We start from the raw sequence: 19,432 nt of genomic DNA on the forward strand, positions 1-19,432 counted from the left end.
TGCCAAGGCCTGGGCAGCTCTATCCCACTGGGTCTCAGCTGGTTCAGGCCTGCTCAAGGCAGTGGGCAGCTTCCCAGTCCCACCGGGGCCAGGACACCTGGGGCTGTCCTGCTTCTTTGCAGCCCCTGCCCTACCTTGGACTCCCGCCTCCCTTTGCCATTTGGGTCCCCCCACACAGGGACTACTAACCCACTTTATTCACAGTGGATTTTACTGTTAATAAAAAGATCAGCCCAACAGGGCACAGGATTCCTGGACTTTTGTCCCCAGACTCAGGGCATTGACAGAGAGTTGACATGGCAGCCTGGGAGCTAGGGGAGGGAAGGGGGCCCTTCCTGGGGCTCCCTCAGGGCTCAGCTGCCCCCAGCTCAGACCCTCCCTGAAGCTGCTGGGGATGCACCTCACGTTGCCTCCTTCCGGAGGCCTCTCTCTGTCCCACTTCCTGGGGCCTCATTAATTCCTCCCCACCTCACCCCGTGAGAAAGCAGGTCTGTGCTGAGCCTGGCCCAGGCCCAGAGCTGGGTCTGACTGTGCCACTGGTTAGTTTGGGAGGCAGGGGGTGGGGGGGTGGGGGACTTGCCCTGTCCCCACCCTCATCCCAGACAAAGAGACGGGAGCCCTCCATCACCATCCATGTTCTGGCCCCAACCTCACTTTCCAGGAATCCAGGGACCATGGAGACCAAGAATAGAAAACACAGCTGGTCTTATGTATAATATTTATAAAAGAGGGCTGCCAGCCTCCCCACCCTGTCCCAGTGTGGCCACTGGGGTCTTTGGCTCCCGGGGGCAGGCCACTCTGGGCCTTGGCCTGTCTCTTCTCCCAGCAGTGGAATGTGAGCTGTGGCCCAGGCTTGTGGCAGGGGGAGTCCCAGCCTCCCCAGGACTGGTGAAGGGACAGGTCAGGGGTCTCTTGGGGATAGCTACACCAGCCCTATCCTCAGCAGAACCTGCTGGTCCCAGCTATGGGGTATGGGAGGGTGCCATCCTGTAAAGAGGGGTGGGAGAAGAGTATCCAAGGGCCCAAGTGTCTGAAAAGGGCCTAGGGAATAAAAGGGGGAAAAACAAGTGGGCTGGGGAGATGAGGCCCCAGGGCACAGACCGTGGCCTAGCAGCAGGGTAGGGGAATGGCTCTAGGCCGATTCCAGCTCTGTATGTTTCTACAGGCTGTATCTCCTCAGGAGGCAGCTGCTGGGCCCTAGTGTACGCATCTGTGCAAGGAGGGAATGAGGGGCTTGGGTGGGATCTAAGGCGACAGCCCCACCCTGCTCCCAGTTCAAGAAGCCCCTGCTGCTCTGGAGCCTAGCAGGGTAGTGGCCCAAGGGCCTTGGTCCTGGCTCTTGAACAAAAACCTTCCACAGAGAGGACATGGGGCCTGGCTGAATGCCACAGTGTTAATCGCGTCTTTCTCCTCCCCCGACTGGCCACTGGATGGGAGCAGGGGCTGAAGAGTCTGGGCAGGGCTGCTAGGGTGAGTAGACAGAACAGCATGAGGGTCACCCTAGTGGTTTCCTCCGTGCCGGCTGGTCCCTGAGGCCCAGTCAATGATGATGAAGCTCAAGCTCATGGTCATCAGCAAGAAGCCAAGCACAGCAAAACATAGGGCCTGTGAGATCAGAAGTCAGGGTCAGGTCCAAGGTCAGGGCAGTTCCCTTAGCCCCATACCAGCCCACCAGCCTCCAGGCCCCTCGCACCAGGATTTTGGGGGTGGATCTCGCAGGCTCCTTCTCCGTGGGCATGATTCGGAAGTAGAAGATGGCAGGGAAGATGAAGATGAGGCATGGGGCAGATGTGGCACCTGCAAAGAACAAGACATGGCCACTGCTGGCTCATATCCTCCTACTGACTAAGATTCAGGGGTGGACTTTTCAATGAGATCAAACACTCCTTATTGAGGGAGTTTCACGTTGAGACCACTGGAGAGTGCTGCCTGATTCTAGCCCATCAGCCTCTCCCCCTTGTTCTCTATCCGTGAGGATAGAAGGCTGGTGATGTCGGTGTCAGGAGAATGTCAGCCAATGAAGCTAGCAATGAGGAAAGGCAAGTCAAGAGATGGAGAGAGATGAGGGCTTAAGGGTATTGGGCTCCAGGCTACAGCTATACTTGAAGGCTTCTCTGTTATTTGAGCCAGTGAATTCCTTTCTGCTTAATTCATTTCGAGTTAGATTTCGGACATAGAGAACGAAGAGTGCTGTCCATGATATCCATGATACTCAGCCCCCAGGTCTGTCTGTCAGTCCTGGCAGAGTTTATTAGTCCTCTGAGTTGGGTCACCCCAGAGATATTTCAGAATTGTCTGCTCTACCAGCTGAGAGCCCCATCTGGAATGTGGCAGTGGATGGAGCGCCAAACTTGGAGTGCAGTGATCCTGGGGCTGAATCAAGCCCAAGGCTCCTATTCACCAGCTGTGTGGCCCCGCTGCTCCTTTAATCACTCTGAACTTTAGTTTCCTCACATGTGAAATGTGGACAAGACCCAGTGAGATCCTTTGAGGAGGCCTCTGATCCCTGGGGTCCACCCCTGTCCTCCAGCATGGGGGACTGACTCAGTGACTCTGAGCCCCGAAAAGGGATTAGAATAGCCTATGGACAAAAGCTCAGATGGGAGGCCAAACTGTGCACATGGCCACTCCACTTAATGTAGGGTATAAGCTCAGGAATCTGCCAGGATTTGCAGAGGTGAATTCCTCTGGGGCAATACCCTGCTTCCACAGCAGGGCCAGACCCTCACCGATGACCCCAAAGATGCCCAGGATGTTGGGGGCAAAGATGACCAGCAGGTTGATACAAGTGAGCAGGCCAACAGCAATAAGCACATGCCGCAGCCAGCTGAACTCCTGGTTCGGAAACAGCATCTGCTGGATGGCTCGGCGCACCTGGGGGACAGGTGGGAAGAATAATCAGCCTGTTGGCCCCATCAGCCCCTCCCGCCACTGGTCTGGCCACCTGCCTACCAGCTCACCGGGAACAGAACGATGGGCACTGTGAGTGTGACTGCTGTCAGCACGGCTACACGCACACACAGGATCAGCACGTCAAATGGGTCCACTTTGCTGTAGGTGTGCAGCAGCTCTGACTCCACCCCATCTGTGGCAGGCAGGGAGGATGGTCAGCAGGTGGCCCCGGGAAGGAGGTGGGATCTGAGCTGCCTGGGGGACCCCCAACACTGTGGGGATTGGCATGCAGACTCACCTCCACAGCAGCAAGGAACAGCCAGGCACCACATGCCTCGGTATGGAGGGCACCATGGCCACAACCAGCCCCTTCCCCCCAGCCTGGCCTAGGCCTCTGCCCACCAGTGCCACCATACCATAGAAGGTGAGGTAGCCAAAGAGGGCAGCCAGGAAGTACATGATGTACATGACAGTGATGGACAGGTTGGAGATGTGCTGCATCTTCTTCTTGGAGGGGCTGTGGGGAAGTAGGGGACGGGTGTTGGTGACAAGCTGGATAACATTGGGAGACCCCCATGTGCCCCAAGCCCTCTCTGGCACCACACTTTCACCATTCAGCAGCTGAGGGAGTCTCCTTCTTGCTCATAATCGCCTCTCATGGCTGCCCCGGAGATCTTAGATAAAGTGACTTGGCTCCTGTCACTCCCCTCTCCACATTCAGGACCACATCCATGCTCCCCAAACCAGCTCAGGGCAGCCCCCCCACCCCGCTGCCAGCCACAGATACCTACTCCTTGAGCTCGGTATAGATGGGCAGCACCTCGGGGTGGCAGACGAAGGCGAAGGCCATGATGGGGATGGTGTATGCTGTCTGGGGAAGCATGAGGCTGTCAAGGCAGTCCCCCACTCTCACTGGGCCCCCACCCCACCCTGACCTGTCAGAACCTGTGAGTTGAGCGTGAAGTAACTGGGAGTGCAAAAGGCTGCAGCCTCAGGCTCGATCTGCAGCTGCACCTTCTCCTTCACGACCTCCATGTGGCTGAAGTTGCCTGTGGTGTTGTTGAAGTTGGGGGGCAGTGGGCAGGGCACGTGGAACTTTTTGTAGATGACCTGGAGTGGGGAGAGATGAGGGTGTCAGAGCCAGGCTGAGCTGCCTGGGAAGTTACCATGAAGCCACATCTAGATCAGGACTGGCAGAGCTGCCTTCTGGCCCAGGCTTCCCAGAGACACGTGCCCCCTCCTGATGACAGGGAACTCCCCCGGGAGACCCGCTGCCCGCTTTCTCAGCCAACATGGAAGATGACTCACTGCAATTAGGAAGAACACCATGCAGCTAAGAGAGAAGCCGCTGGAGTAGCCCAGGTAGCCTGCAAAGTGGAGGGGGCACTCTGAGACCTGGGGCCCCTCCCATGGTATACGCCTCCAATATCCCTTCCAAGGCTCTGACCCTTCCACACTCACCAAGCTGCCGCATCAGTGCCAGGGGCAGAATGATGATGACAGAAACAAGGATCACCAGGTAGTTCCCATTCATGTACCAGTCCCTGCAGGGATAGGAATCGGGAGCCAGGGTCAGAATCCATTCAGCCTGGGATGGGGCCCCTGCCTCCCTCTGCTGGAGTTACCAGTGGTGCCAGTGAGTGACATCTGAAGAATGTTTGTCCACAGCTCTGAGTCTCACTTTCCCCATCTGCAAAATGGGCGTGCCCGGCCGGGCATGCTTCCTCACGCCTGTAATCCCAGCACTTTGGGAGGCCAAGGTGGGTGGATCATCAGGTCAGGAGTTTGAGACCAGCCTGACCAACATGGTGAAATCCTGTCTCTACTAAAAATACAAAAAAAATTAGCCGGGCATGGTGGCACAAGCCTATAATCCCAGCTACTCAGGAGGCTGAGGCAGGAGAATCGCATGAACCCAGGAGGCAGAGGTTGCAGTGAGCCGAGATTGCGCCACTGTACTCCAGCCTGGGCAACAAAGCAAGACTACGTCTCAAAAAAAAAAAAAAAAAAAAAAGAAGAAGAAAAAAAAAGGGCGTGCCCTCAGTACTCTCCTTCAGGGTGACGTGAGAACTAAGGTTCCAGCCTGGCACACAGCTCATGCTCAGGACCCTCTCTATTATAGGCACTGCTGTTGCTTTTCTCAGGACACACAGGTCTGGGTCCAGCCTTTGGATGGAGGTGGGTGGGAGGAAGGGACCTGGTTCTAGAGGAAGGTGGTGTTTTCCATGGGGGTTTCAGGCACTTGCAATAACCTGTACTCCTTGCGGTTCCTTCTGGCATCTTGGCATTGCCTCATCCTGCTCCCTCCTCTAACCCACCAGGAATGGATATGGGGCATGGGGAAACAAGGGGATAAGGGCTAGGACCGTCCTCAAAGGCAAGCCCGGAGGTCAACTCCTTGGGAAAGGCCCAGGGCCCTAGGGGCAGAATTCCGGCTCTCCCTCTTGCCGGAGCTACTCTCAACCTCCCAGCCCCTCTGCTTGCTCGGCTGGGCTGACAAGAGCAGGGCCTGACTATGTCCCCTCTGTCCCACAAAACACATTTGAAGTCCAGTCAATGCTGGCTAAAGTGATAGGCAACTGGGACACCTGGGCTTAATCTCTTGGTGGGGGGGCAACCCCATGGTCAGGAATAGCAGGTGCTTAGAGCTAAGCTTGAGCCTCCCATGCTCACAGGCTGGGATCGGGGTGAGGAGGGGCCCGGCTTTCTCAGCTGCACCCTGCCCCTAGCCCCACATGCCCCTTCTGGAGGGGGCGTCTCCTAGGTGCTTCCCAAGTGAGTGTGAACTGAATGTTGGCTCTGCTGGCAACTCTCCCACCTCCACCAGCTTCTTGTCTGCTTTGTCTTGTCTCTCCCACTAGCCCAGCCTGGCACCCCCACCCTCACCCAGCCCCCTACCCCACCCGTCCTCATTGTACAGCACCCCTCTTCTCCCCTCCCCACTCCAGGGCTCACGAGGTTTTCTCCTCCAGGTTCAGGAAGGTCTGTATGACAAGTGGCAGCTCAGACTTGATGATGTACAGGTAGCTGGACATGGCTGTGGGGAGAGGGGTGAGCAGGCGCTGGGGTCAGCCCAACCGGCCAGCTTTCGGGGCCGTCTGCTTGCCTACTGCCTGCTCCTGCCCACTGCTCTCACCTCCGATGTTCTGGAGCGTGATGGCCAGGGCTGCTGCCAGCTTTCCTGGGGTCCCAAAGGCACGGTAGCCCAGCTGCTCATAGGCACGGATGCCTGCGGCAGCAGGGTCAAGAAGTCAGGAACTGGCCCCAGTTTACCCACCAGCTCCCGCCCATTCCAGGCTGGTGTGAAGCTCACCCACGACCCCTGAGGACTTGAGTAGCAGGTGGATGGAGTAGCTGGAGAGCAAGGCGACAGCCGTCAACAGGAACCTGAGGACACATGGGAAGATGGAAGAAAAAGGCCACTGGGGGCTACCCTAGCTGGCAGAGGGTGAGGGGCTCTGAGAGGCCTGGGGGTGAAGGGTCTGTGACCTGGGTGTCTGGACTTCCAACAGGTATGGATGCAAGCTCAGCAGGTCCCAGGGGTGATGAACACCACCCCATTTGATCCAGGGTGGGACACACCCCAGAAGGGGCCCTCTGAGTCAAGAGTGTCCCTATGACTGCCCTCTGAGCACCTCCTCCTCTCGAGTCCTTGAAACAAACATGTTTTCCATTCTGGCTTCAGGGCAGAGCCCCCAGGCAAAGGACACGTGTGCCCACACAAAGCCTGGCCATGGGGCTTGGCCATCATGTGTAAGGTGGCAGAAGGACAGTCTCTGGCCTGTAAGACTGGCCTGTGTTGTGACCTCAGTCGGTTTACTGGGCAGTGAGGTATATTTGTTTGGCTGTGGATGTTTTTTTCAGCCATGGTTTGTTAGTGTAAGAAGTGCCCACCCACTGCAGCCTGGGTGCTAGGACAGGGAACTGGCAGGTCCTGGGAGGTCATGATTGGTGACTTGCTTAGGGCCCCTATCTTTAGAAGGTTCTCTGAGGGCACTCACAGGAAAAGGATAATGCCCGTATTGGCCATGGCATAGGCGAGTCCGAGGATGCCGCTGCCCATGATGGCATTGCTGAGGTTGAACACTGACATCCCAAATGATGTCTTCCCCTCGAACTGCAGGCACCAGAATGGGATGGGGAAGGGTGGGAGGAGTCAGCAAGGGACAGGGGCATCATGGCATTCCCCCTGACTGTCCCTCAGCCTCCCACTGCTGCCAGAGACCACCTCATTACTGCATCCAAGTTCCCCACAGTGTCCCCCAACAACCCGTTGCTGCCCCGCTCACGTCGGTGAAGTGTGGCTCCTTGCTGGGACTTTTCTGTAGGAAGCTCTTGCCCTCAATACAGCTCCTTGTGGGGTCCTCGACCCTATAGGCACAGGTCAGGGTGGGTGGCTCAGCTCCAGCCCTTTGCTTTGTACCCCTGCCCTGCCCTGTCTTGAGCCAGCACTGGGTCCCTCTTGTACTCACCTCTGGTTGCCTGCCATAGGGGTGATGACTGGGAGCAGCCCCTCTGAGTGTTTGCCATTGGGCACCAGCTCCACCATCTCTGTCTGCAAAGGCACCTCCATGGCTCAGGGCACAACACCAGGAGCACTGATCTCACACCAACAGTCAGATGTCTGCAGAGCAGCCGGTCCCTCTGGTTAGCCCCATTACTTGGGCCTATGGCCCAGCCTCCTACCCGAGGCCTGCAGCCATAGCACACCTCCCAGATGGCCACTCGGGACATACCCGCACATGCAGCTCTGCCTGCTGCCTCTCTGGGATCTGCTGTTGGGGGGATCCAGCTCGGACACCTGAGTTCCCAGCATGTTCTGATGGGACACCCTAGCCAGCACATAATGCATTTCTTACACGCACAACCATCCAGGCAAGCCTTTGGGGTCTCGGTTTCCCCATCTGTGAAGTAAGGATCATCTGGATGACCCAAGTTCAGAGCCCAGTGGCACCAGCATCCCCAGATGCTCAGTCCCAGGTCCCCAGACTTCACTCTGGGTATGTACCCGGGATAGACTTCCCCTCCTTGACATCAGTACTGGGAGATGGTTTCCTGCACTGACCCTGTGTCCAGGGGCCTCCTGTCCAATCTAGAATGGCACTGCCCGACGGCTGGAGGCCTCAGGAGAGGGTGAGGGCTGTGGGCCCCGTTCCCAGCCGCCCGGCGGGCACTGCTGGCAGCCAGAACAAAGAGCCCTCTGTGGGCTGAGAGCTGGCGCTGGGAACGGCAGGCGCAGAGGCTGTCCCCCCTCCCCGGAGCCAGGATGCCTGAGGCGGTGCTGGGTAGCTGGACACCTGGGCCCTTCCCGCCTGGCTGCGGCAAAGGGCCCTCAGGGGGCCTTCCAGGAAAAGGGTGCTCCAGGGCTGGTTCTCTGTGCCACACATGCCTCACCCTCCACACAGTCCTGGCCTCAGGGCCATGTTTTCTTCCAAGCCTCTCCTCTACTGCCAGGCAGGGAACCCCTGCTAGGCCTCAAAGGAACCAGCTCCTCTTTCCCCACCATCCCTGCTCACTGCCCAGACAACTCACTGGCCCCTCTCCCATCACTGGATCCAGGAATTGCCTGCTTCATATCCAGAGGTGACTGGGCATAGTGCCCCCAGGTTCTGTAAGGACACCCTGAAGGCCAGCCTGGCCAGCAGGAGAGCTGAGGCCAGAGTGGAGACCAGTGAGTGGGACAGTACTGCCAGGCAGGACAGCCAGAGCCTGGTCCTAAAGCCACGGCACCCTCTTTGCTGGGGAACCCTGAATTCTGCCCTGAACCCCCCATCCCCACTCCAGCCCCTGATGGTCTCAGGTCTGCCCTTGAATCTGGAGCACTGGGGGACTCAAATGTAGCACTCAGGGCTAGGGGTGAACAGGAGAGGCTGGGCTCAGGCCTCAGGCCTGGTGCCCCCGGAGGCTGCAGAGGTCACAGCAGCCTCTGGCCTCTCTGGTCAGAGGACTCCCTCCCTGTACTGCCCCAGGCAGCCCCAGGCCGGAGTTCAGATTCTGGCACCTGGACCCTGGAGACCCCACACATGGCACTCTTGCATCCCTCAAACTTGCCTCTCCTTCTGATGCCAGCATCTTACCTCCTCTCCTCCCAGCCCCACCTACTCAGAACTCTAACAATGTTAGCATCTCTTCTTGAGCCCTCTCCCCTGACCCCAGAGTTGCCTAGGTCCACCTGTCCTCATGCCCCTGCCCTAAGCCTTGCCATCAAGGGTCCCACCTGGGTACGGAGGTGCCGGTGCTGGCGTCCAGAGCTACTCCAGAGTCCACCCTGCACTCAGTTGGGGGTGCCCTCTCTCGGGCCCCTGTCCTGGGCAGGCTGGGACAGGCCCTCAGAGTGTGCTGAGCTGGCAGCCTGGACAAAACACACTTCTCTGCCCTAATATTCTTCCGTAGCAGCCAGGCACTGCCTCCAGGGAGACCACAGTCTGTGTCATGGGCAGTGGGAGGTGTCTGAGGTCTGAGTTCCAGGTTCCCCATCCCCCCTGCAGGAGCTGGGCCTAGACCTTTGGGGCCTGGTGGCTATTACTCAATCATGACCAGTCATTGCTGGGTCTTGGGCTGGCCCAAGATCCCAGAAAGGATTTAGAATATCTCTCCTCAAGTGACCTCCAGTCTGAAAGAGACAACCCCCCCAAATAGCACCCTCATCACTACCCTGTAGCTCCTGCTGCAACTCAGTGTGAGCCACACAGTGCTGTGTCTCAAAAAAGAGGATGGGGGTGCCGGGCGCAGTGGCTCATGCCTGTAATCCCAGCACTTTGGGAGGCCAAGGAGAGCAGGATCACCTGAGGTCAGGAGTTCAAGACCAGCCTGACCAACATGGAAAAACCCCGTCTCTACTAAAAATACAAAATTAGCCTGGCGTGGTGGCACATGCCTGTAATCCCAGCTACTTGGGAGGCTGAGGCAGGAGAATCGCTTGAACCTGGGAGGTGGAGGTTGCAGTGAGCCGAGATTGTGCCATTGCGTTCTAGCCTGGCCAACAAGAGCCAAACTCCATCTCAAAAAAAAAAAAAAAAAAAAAAAAGAGGATGGGGGAATCAAGGAAGACTTCCTGGAGGAGGTAACAAAGCCAGTCCTAAAATTCCAGTAGGCACCCTGGGATGTCAAACAGGAAACAGTGCACCAGGCAGAGAGCACAGCATAGGCAGAGGCCCCGAGGTGCAGTACAAGGCAGACTGTGAAGGCTGAAGGAAGGTTCTGTGGCGACAGACAAACCTGATAGAGCTGTAAAGGCCAGGTCCAGGAGTATGGACTTTGGTCCAGGGCAGGGAGGAGGGCTGGGGGCTGGGGACCAGGGTGAGGATTAGCACTGGCCTGGCATGGAGCCCCCAGCCATTCCCTGAAGCTACCAGCCCATTTTTGACAGTTCCTACCCCTCAGGCCTGTGGCCTCCTAGGCTCCTTTGTATCCGAGAGTCAGGGTAAACTCAGGGAAGGGCCCCTGCATGAGAAAGGATCCCAGCAGAGCCTGATCCCCTGTGTTGAAAGCCCAGAGCAGACCTTCTGGTGCTGGGCTTGGCCCTGCCTCACTGTGTGGCTAGGGGCAGCGTACTCCCCAACTCAGGACCTCAGTGTACCCCTATCCTCTAGGGGTCCCATGAGGCTTGGTCAAAGTTTGGGATGAGAGAGGAGCCTCCCCAAAGCCTTCATCCCCAGGGCAGGCCATGGGTGCCCAGAGAGTGGCCAGGCGCTAGGGTGGGGAGATCATAGTGGCCTTGGGCAGGTCATCAGAATGGCATGTCATGGATGTAGTGTGAGCCCGGGCAGTAGATCAACGGCCCAGGCCATTGCCCTGGGACCTGTTTTGCTTTCCTGGGAGATAAGGGCCAGGAGGGGCCAGGAGCCACAGGGATGGTGCAGCAGGTAACGCCCGCCCACACAAACATCACCTGGTGAGAATTCATCAGTCACACCTCGGCAGGTGTTGAGTTTGGCTAATTAAAGATTCTGAGCCCCAGGAATCCAGGCCACCTCAGGGCAGCTGATGCAAGCGGCTACAGGAAGCACAGCTCTCTGCCCAGGGATCAAGGTCCTTGGAGTCCCCAGGACTCTGAGCCTTGCTTTCCTTCCCCATGCTCAGGAACATAAGTGGGTGTGGGTCTGCAGTAGTGAGCTGGTGATAGGGAGGCCTTCACACTCTTTTTTCCTTGGTGGTCACTTGTACCAGCGGAGGCACAGACCCTCTGGAGCTTACTGCTAAGGCCCAGGCTTCCTGACCTCCGCCAAGATCTCAGGAGAGAGACAGTTGGCCTGGCTTGAGGGTCCTTCATGATTATTCCTGGGGGCTCAGGGATGAGGGCTGCCCCCAGTTCTAGCTCAGCTCATTTTTACCACTCCCCTCCTTGACTGAGACAGGGTGCCCCCCTTCTAAGTCTGGTACCCATCTGGACAGCTACCCCTCTGTCCACCTGCTCCTCCAGGCTTCAGAGGGAAGATGCCCCCTCCTAGGACAAGGTGTTAGTAAGAGGGGAAACCAGATCCAGTGGAGACATTTGGACTGTATGTTCTCAAGGCACAGCCACAGGAATTAGTGGTAGCTGATTGCTGGGGTCAGGGGTCTAGGGACAAAGCAAGTGGGAGGAGGATGTTAGAACAGGGAAAAGACACCTCTTACCCTCCTCCAGACCCACGTTTCCAGATTTTGACCCCAGTAGATTCTAGTCCTCCCTCTGCCACGTCCTCCTCATCAACAACACAACAATGCAAGTGGCCAGTGTGTGACCAACACTGGGCTAATTCCGAGGAAGTGACATGCAGGAGGGGGCACATTCAGGGGAAGGCAGATGGCCCAGAGAACTGAACTACTGGCTACGTTAATCCTCAACCCCCAGTTCCCTGGCCTTGGGATCTAGGGTCTGTGGCTGTGTGTTCTGGGCATCCGGAGGTGTCTAGGAGGATCTGAGAGACCCAGCTGGGGCCGGAAGGTAGACTTTCCTGTGGCCGGGTACATTTTCTAACAGATGCTTGTAGCTGGGCCTAATCTTAGGCACCTCAGCCTCCCTTCCCACCCAGCCCTGGACCCTCCTTGCTCAGGCTGCCACCCGTGGAGGTTGCAGCCAGAAGCTCTTGGTTCACGAGTGGGCTACAGCAACAGCAGCCCCCACCTCCCCCATTGCCAGTCTGCTGAGAAGGACGTGCAGCCCGAGGCCCAACTGAGGCAAAAGACAGGACATCACGTGACTGTGGCCCCCCAGGGGCAGGGGAGACCCTGCGCCAGCCAGCCCAGTCTCCTCCCTGCTGACCCGGAATCCCCTGGAGGCGGCCAAATATTTGGACAGCCGGACTTCTGGCCCCAAAGAAAGCTGAAACACAGGCCTCGGGCAGTTCAGGACTCATCAGAGAGTCCAATGGGGGGCTAAAGTCAAGGTCAGCCTGGAGGAGGGGCAACATCCAACATCAGGAAGAAGAGGAAGAGGGAGGGAAGAGAGATAGACAGGGAGAGAGCAGGGAGAGAAAACAGTCATTAGCTCCATGCGTCCATGCATACTGATCCATACAGAGAGACAGACAGACAGACAGAGATGCAGAGGCCCAGGGAGACAGGGAAATGCAGATACACACAGAGGGACACAGACAGAAAAACAGACAAAAATCACATGCAGATAGCGGACAGACATTTAGACAGGGAGACAGAGAGTGACAGAGACAACCAGGGAGGTGAGAAACAGAGTGAGCGCCCAGTCAGAGACAGCCAAATGGAGGAAGAGACAGACAACGAGACAGCAAGAGATGGTTGTAAGGCTGGGCGTGGTGGCTCACGCCTGTAATCTCAGCACTTTGGGAGGCTGAGACGGGCAGATCACCTGAGCCCAGGAGTTCGAGACCAGCCTGGCCAACATGGTGAAACCCCATGTCTACTAAAAATACAAAAATTATCCAGGCATGGTGGCAGATGCCCATAATCCCAGCTGCTTGGGAGGCTGAGGCAGGAGAATTGTTTGATCCCGGAGGCAGAGGCTGCGGTGAGCCAAGATCATGCCACTGCACGCCAGCCTGGGTAACAGAGAAAGACCCTATCTCAAAAAAAAAAAAAAGAGACAATTGAGGAAAAAGCCCCAGAAAGAGTGAGAAGGGGAGAGGGAGCCAGGGATCCCAGGTGAGGGGGCAGTAGGTCCAATGGACACTGCCAAGATGGCCAGGCAGAACCCTGGAGGACCCCACAAAAAGACTGCTGCTGTGCCTCCAGGTCTCCACAGAGCAGGTTATGCCCCTACCAGCCAGATGCTATGACACCCAGAGGGTGGGGCTGAGCCCACTAGGGCCACAAGGCCAGGCCCAACTGGAAAGCTCAGAGATCCCTGGTCCAGCACCCAGGACTTGTCTACCTGAGCAATGGAAAATACATGTGGAGATGATGGTCAGCTGGAGTGACCCCCATTCTCAGCAGCCATGCACGTGTGCAGACGTGCCGGCTGAGAGGCTGTGTACAGGACGTGGCCCGCAGAGCGGAAATTCAAAACCAAGCCACCCCAGGCCACTGGCCGGAAAGCCCCTCCTGCCCAGCAGCTGGTCCTTCCCTTTGGCCCCCAGAAGCCCCGCCTGGTCCTCTAGAGCCCCACCCTGTTCTCTTATGTCTGTCCTACTACCTAGAGTCAAAGGCCTACCCTTCACCCACTAGACAAGATTACACAGGGCACACAGTAGGTGCTCAGCAAATGTTAAATGAATGGAATGGCCAGGCATGGTGGCTCACACTTGTAATTCCAGCACTTTGGGAGGCCAACGCAGGCAGACTGCTTGAGCTCAGGAGTCCGAGACCAGTCTGGGCAACATGATGAAACTCTGCCTCTACCAAAAATACAAAAAAATTATCCAGGCTTCGTGTTGCGCACCTTTCGGTCCTGACTACTCAGAAGGCTGAGATGGGAGAATTGCTTGAGCCTGGGAGGTGGCGGCTGCAGTGAGACTAGATTGTGCCACTGCACTCCAGCCTGGGCAACAGAGTGAGACCCCATCTCAAAAAATGAAACAAATAAAAATAAATTAATGGAATGCAGTTGAGGCCCTCGGCAAGCCCTCTTACCTGCTCCAACTGAGGCCTGGCCCCTGGCCATGTCTACACTAGAACATCCTCCCCCTGAGTCCCAATTCTACTATAGCATAGACTGCACATTCCACCTCAGCTTTCTGTTCACAGAGATGCCAAAACAGCTTTCTGTTCACAGAGATGCCAAAACTGCACCTCCCTGGTGGCCCACCCGCACCACTCCCCTCCAAATATGTTTCCCTCTCAAACTGGATGCTTGTCCTCACACCCAACCCAGACTTCCAGGGTGTGTCCAGTTCAGCTTAAAATCCTCCCCTGACTCAACCCAGAGACCATGAACCACCCAGCCAGTCTTGTTGTGCCTCAGTTTCTCCATCTGTCCAGGGCTTCAAGGCTACTTGCTAGGGCAATGGCACAAGAGCAGGAGCAACCAGTTGTCATGATCTGGCAACTTGGAGCCCTGGACTGGTGTGGGGACCATTTGTGACATGGGCCAAAAGAACCAGCACACAACGAAGAGTGACTTGAGAGGCCAGCGAAGACATGGGTCCCATGGGCCCAGGCAGAGCAAAATTCTGAGATACACACTCCCACCCTCCCCAGAGATTCGGCTCCCTGCTCCCAATGTCAAGAAATCAGATTCCCATTTCTGGTTTCAGTCATTCCAGCCCTCTCAGAGACGGGCCAGGCTTGGCATCTTCCAGTCCCGATCCCTCCCACCAGTGATACTTCTTGCAGGAAGGGTACCCTGGCTGTGCCTAATATCCCCCATTCAAAATCAAACCATTCTTGGGTCTCTTTAGCTTTTTATCCCCCAGACTGAGAGCCCTGAGGGATTTGCTTCCTTTCCAAAAGGAAATGAGCCCCATCCCAGACCTTTTACAGAACAGGAAGAGGTGAAAGGTCCAAGGGCATTTTCCAGGGGCAGGTCTGTGCCCCGAGTGGGTCATGGAAGAAAGGACAGGGTTGGCAGGCTGAAGGAAGGATGGGCATGAGTGGGGATGTCTTCCATGGTGTTCCTCAGAGCTCAAGAGCCTTTGACTTAGCCTTTCTCAGACCTGTTTGGGAGCCCATACCTGGACTCAGGACCCAGGTCCCTGGGGGGGGAAAAGGGCGGGTCCCCGCAGGTCCCGCCCCTGGCCTCCCCCTGCCCGGGTGTAAACAAATGCACGCATTCGCTGTGGCCAATCGAAGGGGCCAACCGGGCGGGGGCGGGCTCTTGCAAACCAAGTCTTGGTTCCTCCTCTCCGCAGTGCGCTGCGCCGGCTCTGACTTATACCCTACCCAGCTCCAGGTTGGGAGGAGCTCGCACGGCGCCCCGGCCACAGGTCAGGGAGCCACGCGCGCCCTGCGTCCTCTGTGCCCGCTGGCTCCTCTGCAAATGGCACCGACTCTGGGACCAGCATGTACCCCGCGGCCCCTCAGGCGGCCCGGCCCGATCTGCCCTCAAGCCCTTGTCCAAAGCAGCCGAGATAAATATACCCGGATTCCCATCGTGCCAGCCGGGCTGCTCTGCCTGTCAGGCGCCCGTCGGGGCAGCGCTCCAGGGACTGCTCCAGGCTCCTCCTGGGTTCTCCCCCCCGGCCCTCTCCAGCCTGCCCCACGGGCCCTGCCTCAGAAAGCCTGGGGCGTGCCGCCCGAGCCTCCAACAAGGCGTCCTGTGGTCCCAGCCCCGGGTGCCCGCCGGCCTTCTGCTGCACCTCCCGGCCATGACGAGAGGCCCCAAGGCGACGACGTGTCCCTCCCGGTACCTCCAGCGCCCTGCTCAAGCTCGGCGCTGAGTCCCGACTGGCAGGTCCCCAAGACCGGCGCCTGGAGCGCGCGGGGCTTTGGCTCGCCGGAGGCTGGGGCGCCTGCCCGGGTCAGGACGGGAGAGGAGAGCTGCCCAGAGCCCAGCTATGGACAGGGAGGGTGGACAGTAGCGCTCGGCCCACCCGATTCCCCTGTGCGGCAGGATGAACACCCGAAGCGGTACCTGGCCTCGCGGCTGGGCACGCGCGGCGCTCCGCTCGGGCCGGTGCGGTCCGCTCCGCTCCCAGCTGAACTCAGGGCTGCAACAGCGACAACAGCGACGGTGGGGATGAAGGGCGCCCGGCCCCGCCCCCGGCCCGCCCCCGGCCCGCCAATCCCTGGCTGCCCGCGGGAGGAGGGGCTGGTCGGGGAATGGCTGGGGCTGGGGCAGGCCGGGAGCAAAGGGGCGGCCTGAGCGTTAAGGAGCCCCTAGGTGGGAGAGCAGAGCTGCCGGAGGGGCTCCGTTGAGTCTTGTGGGGGGAATGCTTCAGTCCGAAGCAGATTCTCTCTGAGGTCTGTGGGTGTCACCTTAACCCCTGAAACGCTTTGCCCACACCCCTCAAAGCCAGAAGGTGAGCTTCAGTCAAGAGGACTGGCAATGCATAGCCTCAGTGAGGGATACTTGAATGAGGGACTTCCAGGCGACACTCAGGCAACAAAATACCTCTTCTATCTGCCTCCCCCTTCCCAACCAAGGGTGGGGTGGGGGCGAGGGTGGGAGGGCTTCTTGTATCAATTCTGTCTCCACCCCAGATATTAAGAGGAGGCTGAGGCTGGAACAGAGAGGACAGGGGCAGCCAGGTCAGGTAAGGAGTAAGGCTTGGCTTGCTTGAGCCTCACCTGGGGCCCCCCCAACCATGACCCCATCCTTATTTAGAAGGTGTAGGAGACAGCTGTCAGCCTGTCCACAAGAAGGGGGCTGGGACTTGGTGCCCTGGGGACAGACAGGGGTTTTAGGATGGCCCCGTTCTTGGCTGGGGGTTCCTGCCCCACCCCTGCCTGCTTTCCACACAAGGCCTTGGTGCTCAGAGGCGGGTGGTAGGTGTTAAGGTCCCAGGTTCTGCCAGTAGGAAGCTGGGGGAGATGCTGACCTTTGGGGTGAACTGGGGGGGTTCTCAGAACAGCTGTGCCCCTTGCTTCTCAGCCACTGGCTCTGATCCGATTAATCTCATGGCCTCTGCTGTTCCTATCCAAGCTAGTCTTCTCTGTGTCATGCCTGCCCTGCTTCCCAGTGCTGGAGGAATGCCCTCAGAGGACATACCCGACCCTCCCTTGCCCTGGGCTGGGAGTCAGGACTCCAGGATTCTCTCCTGCTGACTCACAGAACCACCACAGCCAACCTGGCGTACCTCAGTTTCCCTCTGTCACATGGAAATGGCTGTTTTTTTTCCTGATGGGAATGGGCAGAGGGGAAGCTGTGAGACGGGGTAGTGGGCTCAGCTCTGGCAGGCAGGGCTAGAGAGAAAAGCATTGGGATGGTGGCAACCCCTGAAAACCTCAAGCCACTCGAACTTCTGCCTTGCTGGTGACTGGAAAATGGGAAAGGGCTGCCTTTCACTCCTGGTCTGGAGCCGATATCATCCCTAGATCAGAGCTCACTTTGACTCCCACCCTCCAAAAGGGCATGGTTCTGCCATAGGACAGAGCCATGTAGAAGAGGCGCTGAGGAGGGTCTCAGGCCTGCCTCCCACCTCTCAACCTCTCACCTGCAGACACCCTGGATGTTCACAGGAGCCGTCTGCAAAGGGCTGGTGGCTCTCACTGGCAGTTCATGAGGGGCCAGGGCTGGCTCAAGGTCACCTGGGATATGGGTGTTGGGGTCCTCAATCTAGACTGGAGGAAGCAGGGGCTGGCTGGGCTGGGCTGCTGTGGGAGGCCCAGAGGCGGGTATGATGTGGGGTCCCTGGGTCAGACCAGTTGTGGCCAGGCTGGGGGAGGGGCTGACTGTTTGTTGTTGCTAGGCCTGGGCCCTAGCCAGGGCAAACACAGCTCGGAGGCCTTTCCCGCCACCTGCCGAATCTCCCGGCCCAGCCTGTGGTGGCCGGACAGCTGGACAGCTAGGATGTGGCTCTGAGAGCTGCTGGTCGCCTTCTCCCAGAGGCTGGAGGGAATGTCCATCCGAGCAACCGCAGGGTTGCAGGCGGCCTCTTGGGATGGAGGATGGGGGAAGCTTTATCCCAGGCTTCAGCCCAGCCTCCACCTCCACTGCCCCATCTTCGCAAACTTAAACCCAGGCCTGAAAGACTGCCAGACCTGTGCAGCAGAGCTCAGGGACCACTCACATCCTCCTTCCAGGGCACCGATAGCCCTTGGCTCTCCTCCTTCCTTTCTAGTAATTAACTCTTAGCCACTAGCTAGGCCGCCTGTTTTCACCATGCCACCACCTCTGTTAACATGCTGTCCACACAGTGCCCCAAGACCATCTCCAACAGCAATGCCCCATCTTTGCCTCCAACCCAGCCCTTCCAGAGCCCAGTATCTGTGTCCTCTGACTCCTCAGACCCCCTGCAGCTCCTGCCCCTACACCTGGCTGGTCTCACTCATATCTCCCCACCTGCTCCCAGCAGGCCTCTCCACCTCTCCCAGGCCTGGCTGGCCTCGCTGTACATGTTCCTGCTCTTTGCAGAACTTGCTAGCTTTCATGCTCCTGTGCCTCTGCCCTCGTACTTCCCAGGGCTGAAGTTTCCCTACCCTGTCCCACCTCCTTGGCAGACTCCTACTTGTCCTTCATCACCCTCATAGATCACCTCTGAGAACCCTGCTTGAGTCATCGTGAAGAGCCAGCTAGTCCAACAATGACTGCTCTTGCTGCTCTTGTCACCCCACCCACAGAGCCCCAGCCCTAGTGTCTCCAAGCACTATCTCCAGGTGGTCTAGAAGTGAAAGCGCCTGCAAGGTTGGAGGGCGCAAATCAAGGAGAGCCTGATGGCGAAGCAACCCACGGACTTGCTCTGCCAAGGGGAAGAAGGCACAAGCCAGGGTGGGGAGGGAAAGGGCACCGTGGATGGAGAAAGGAGCTCGGCTGGAGGGAAAAGGAGCCTGGGCGTCAGGCTAGCCCTGGAGGGCGGAGGGCTGCGTGCAGGGCAGCACGCTCCTTCTGGGCTCATGATTGGGAGTTTGAAATCCTCAGGAGAAGGTGGTTCTCATCCCTATACCTCAAGGTCTATTACTACACCTCAGCTGCTGACTATGCTCTGCTCAGTTTGGTGCCTGGGAGGCTACTCTTTGGGCATGAACAGGGCTTTATTGCCACAATACAGAGTGTAGAAGTATGGAGGGGACCCATAGGCAACCCTTTTATCCAGCCCTTCCCTGGCCTGGGTCCCCAGAACTGGTGACCTCATGGCTAAGGCCTCATCCCCACAGCCCTGACGTGCCTACCCTCTCTCTCCTGAGATCTGGCCCCCAGCTTCTCTGGCCACTGAAGCGGCTTAATGAGCCCTGGTCACATGGACTGTGCTACTGCCTGTGGGGAGGGCCCAAACCCCTAGTGGCCACCCGGCCAGGCCCTGACGTCAGCGGCATTAACTGTCCACCAGGCTTGTCTAATCTCTGGTTGGTGGCCGGGCCAGGTTAGTCCCGCCAGAGCCAGAGCTGAAGGCTGTGGGGGCCCTCAGGGGCACCTTGAGGTTGTAGGTCAGGTAGGGATGGTGGTGGCTGAGGTGACCACAGTAAATGCCCCTCACTTACAAGACTGGGGTGTGGTCACTGTGCTGACTCTGGGCCAGTGCTCTCTGATCCTCTGCACTGGACTATGAAT

The 19,432-nt window shown here is 58.0% G+C and overlaps 1 protein-coding gene across 1 annotated transcript; it reads right to left on the reverse strand.

Moving 5' to 3' along the window:
* Positions 1 to 699: 699 nt before the first annotated feature.
* SLC38A3 (solute carrier family 38, member 3) lies at positions 700 to 15,963 on the reverse strand. Its single transcript, XM_011993292.1, has 16 exons — positions 15,857 to 15,963; positions 7,365 to 7,516; positions 7,182 to 7,263; positions 6,894 to 7,009; positions 6,206 to 6,279; positions 6,029 to 6,121; positions 5,848 to 5,929; positions 4,354 to 4,436; positions 4,201 to 4,259; positions 3,838 to 4,002; positions 3,684 to 3,763; positions 3,309 to 3,409; positions 2,961 to 3,085; positions 2,730 to 2,874; positions 1,694 to 1,797; positions 700 to 1,605 (listed from the first exon to the last, which is right to left on the reverse strand). The coding sequence occupies exons 2-16, from the start codon at positions 7,463 to 7,465 to the stop codon at positions 1,501 to 1,503; spliced, it is 1,515 nt and encodes a 504-aa protein (XP_011848682.1). The 5' UTR covers positions 7,466 to 7,516; positions 15,857 to 15,963; the 3' UTR covers positions 700 to 1,500.
* Positions 15,964 to 19,432: the final 3,469 nt, after the last annotated feature.

This window comes from Mandrillus leucophaeus, unplaced genomic scaffold (assembly GCF_000951045.1).
Source record: "Mandrillus leucophaeus isolate KB7577 unplaced genomic scaffold, Mleu.le_1.0 Scaffold429, whole genome shotgun sequence".
NCBI classification, from domain to species: domain Eukaryota; kingdom Metazoa; phylum Chordata; class Mammalia; order Primates; family Cercopithecidae; genus Mandrillus; species Mandrillus leucophaeus.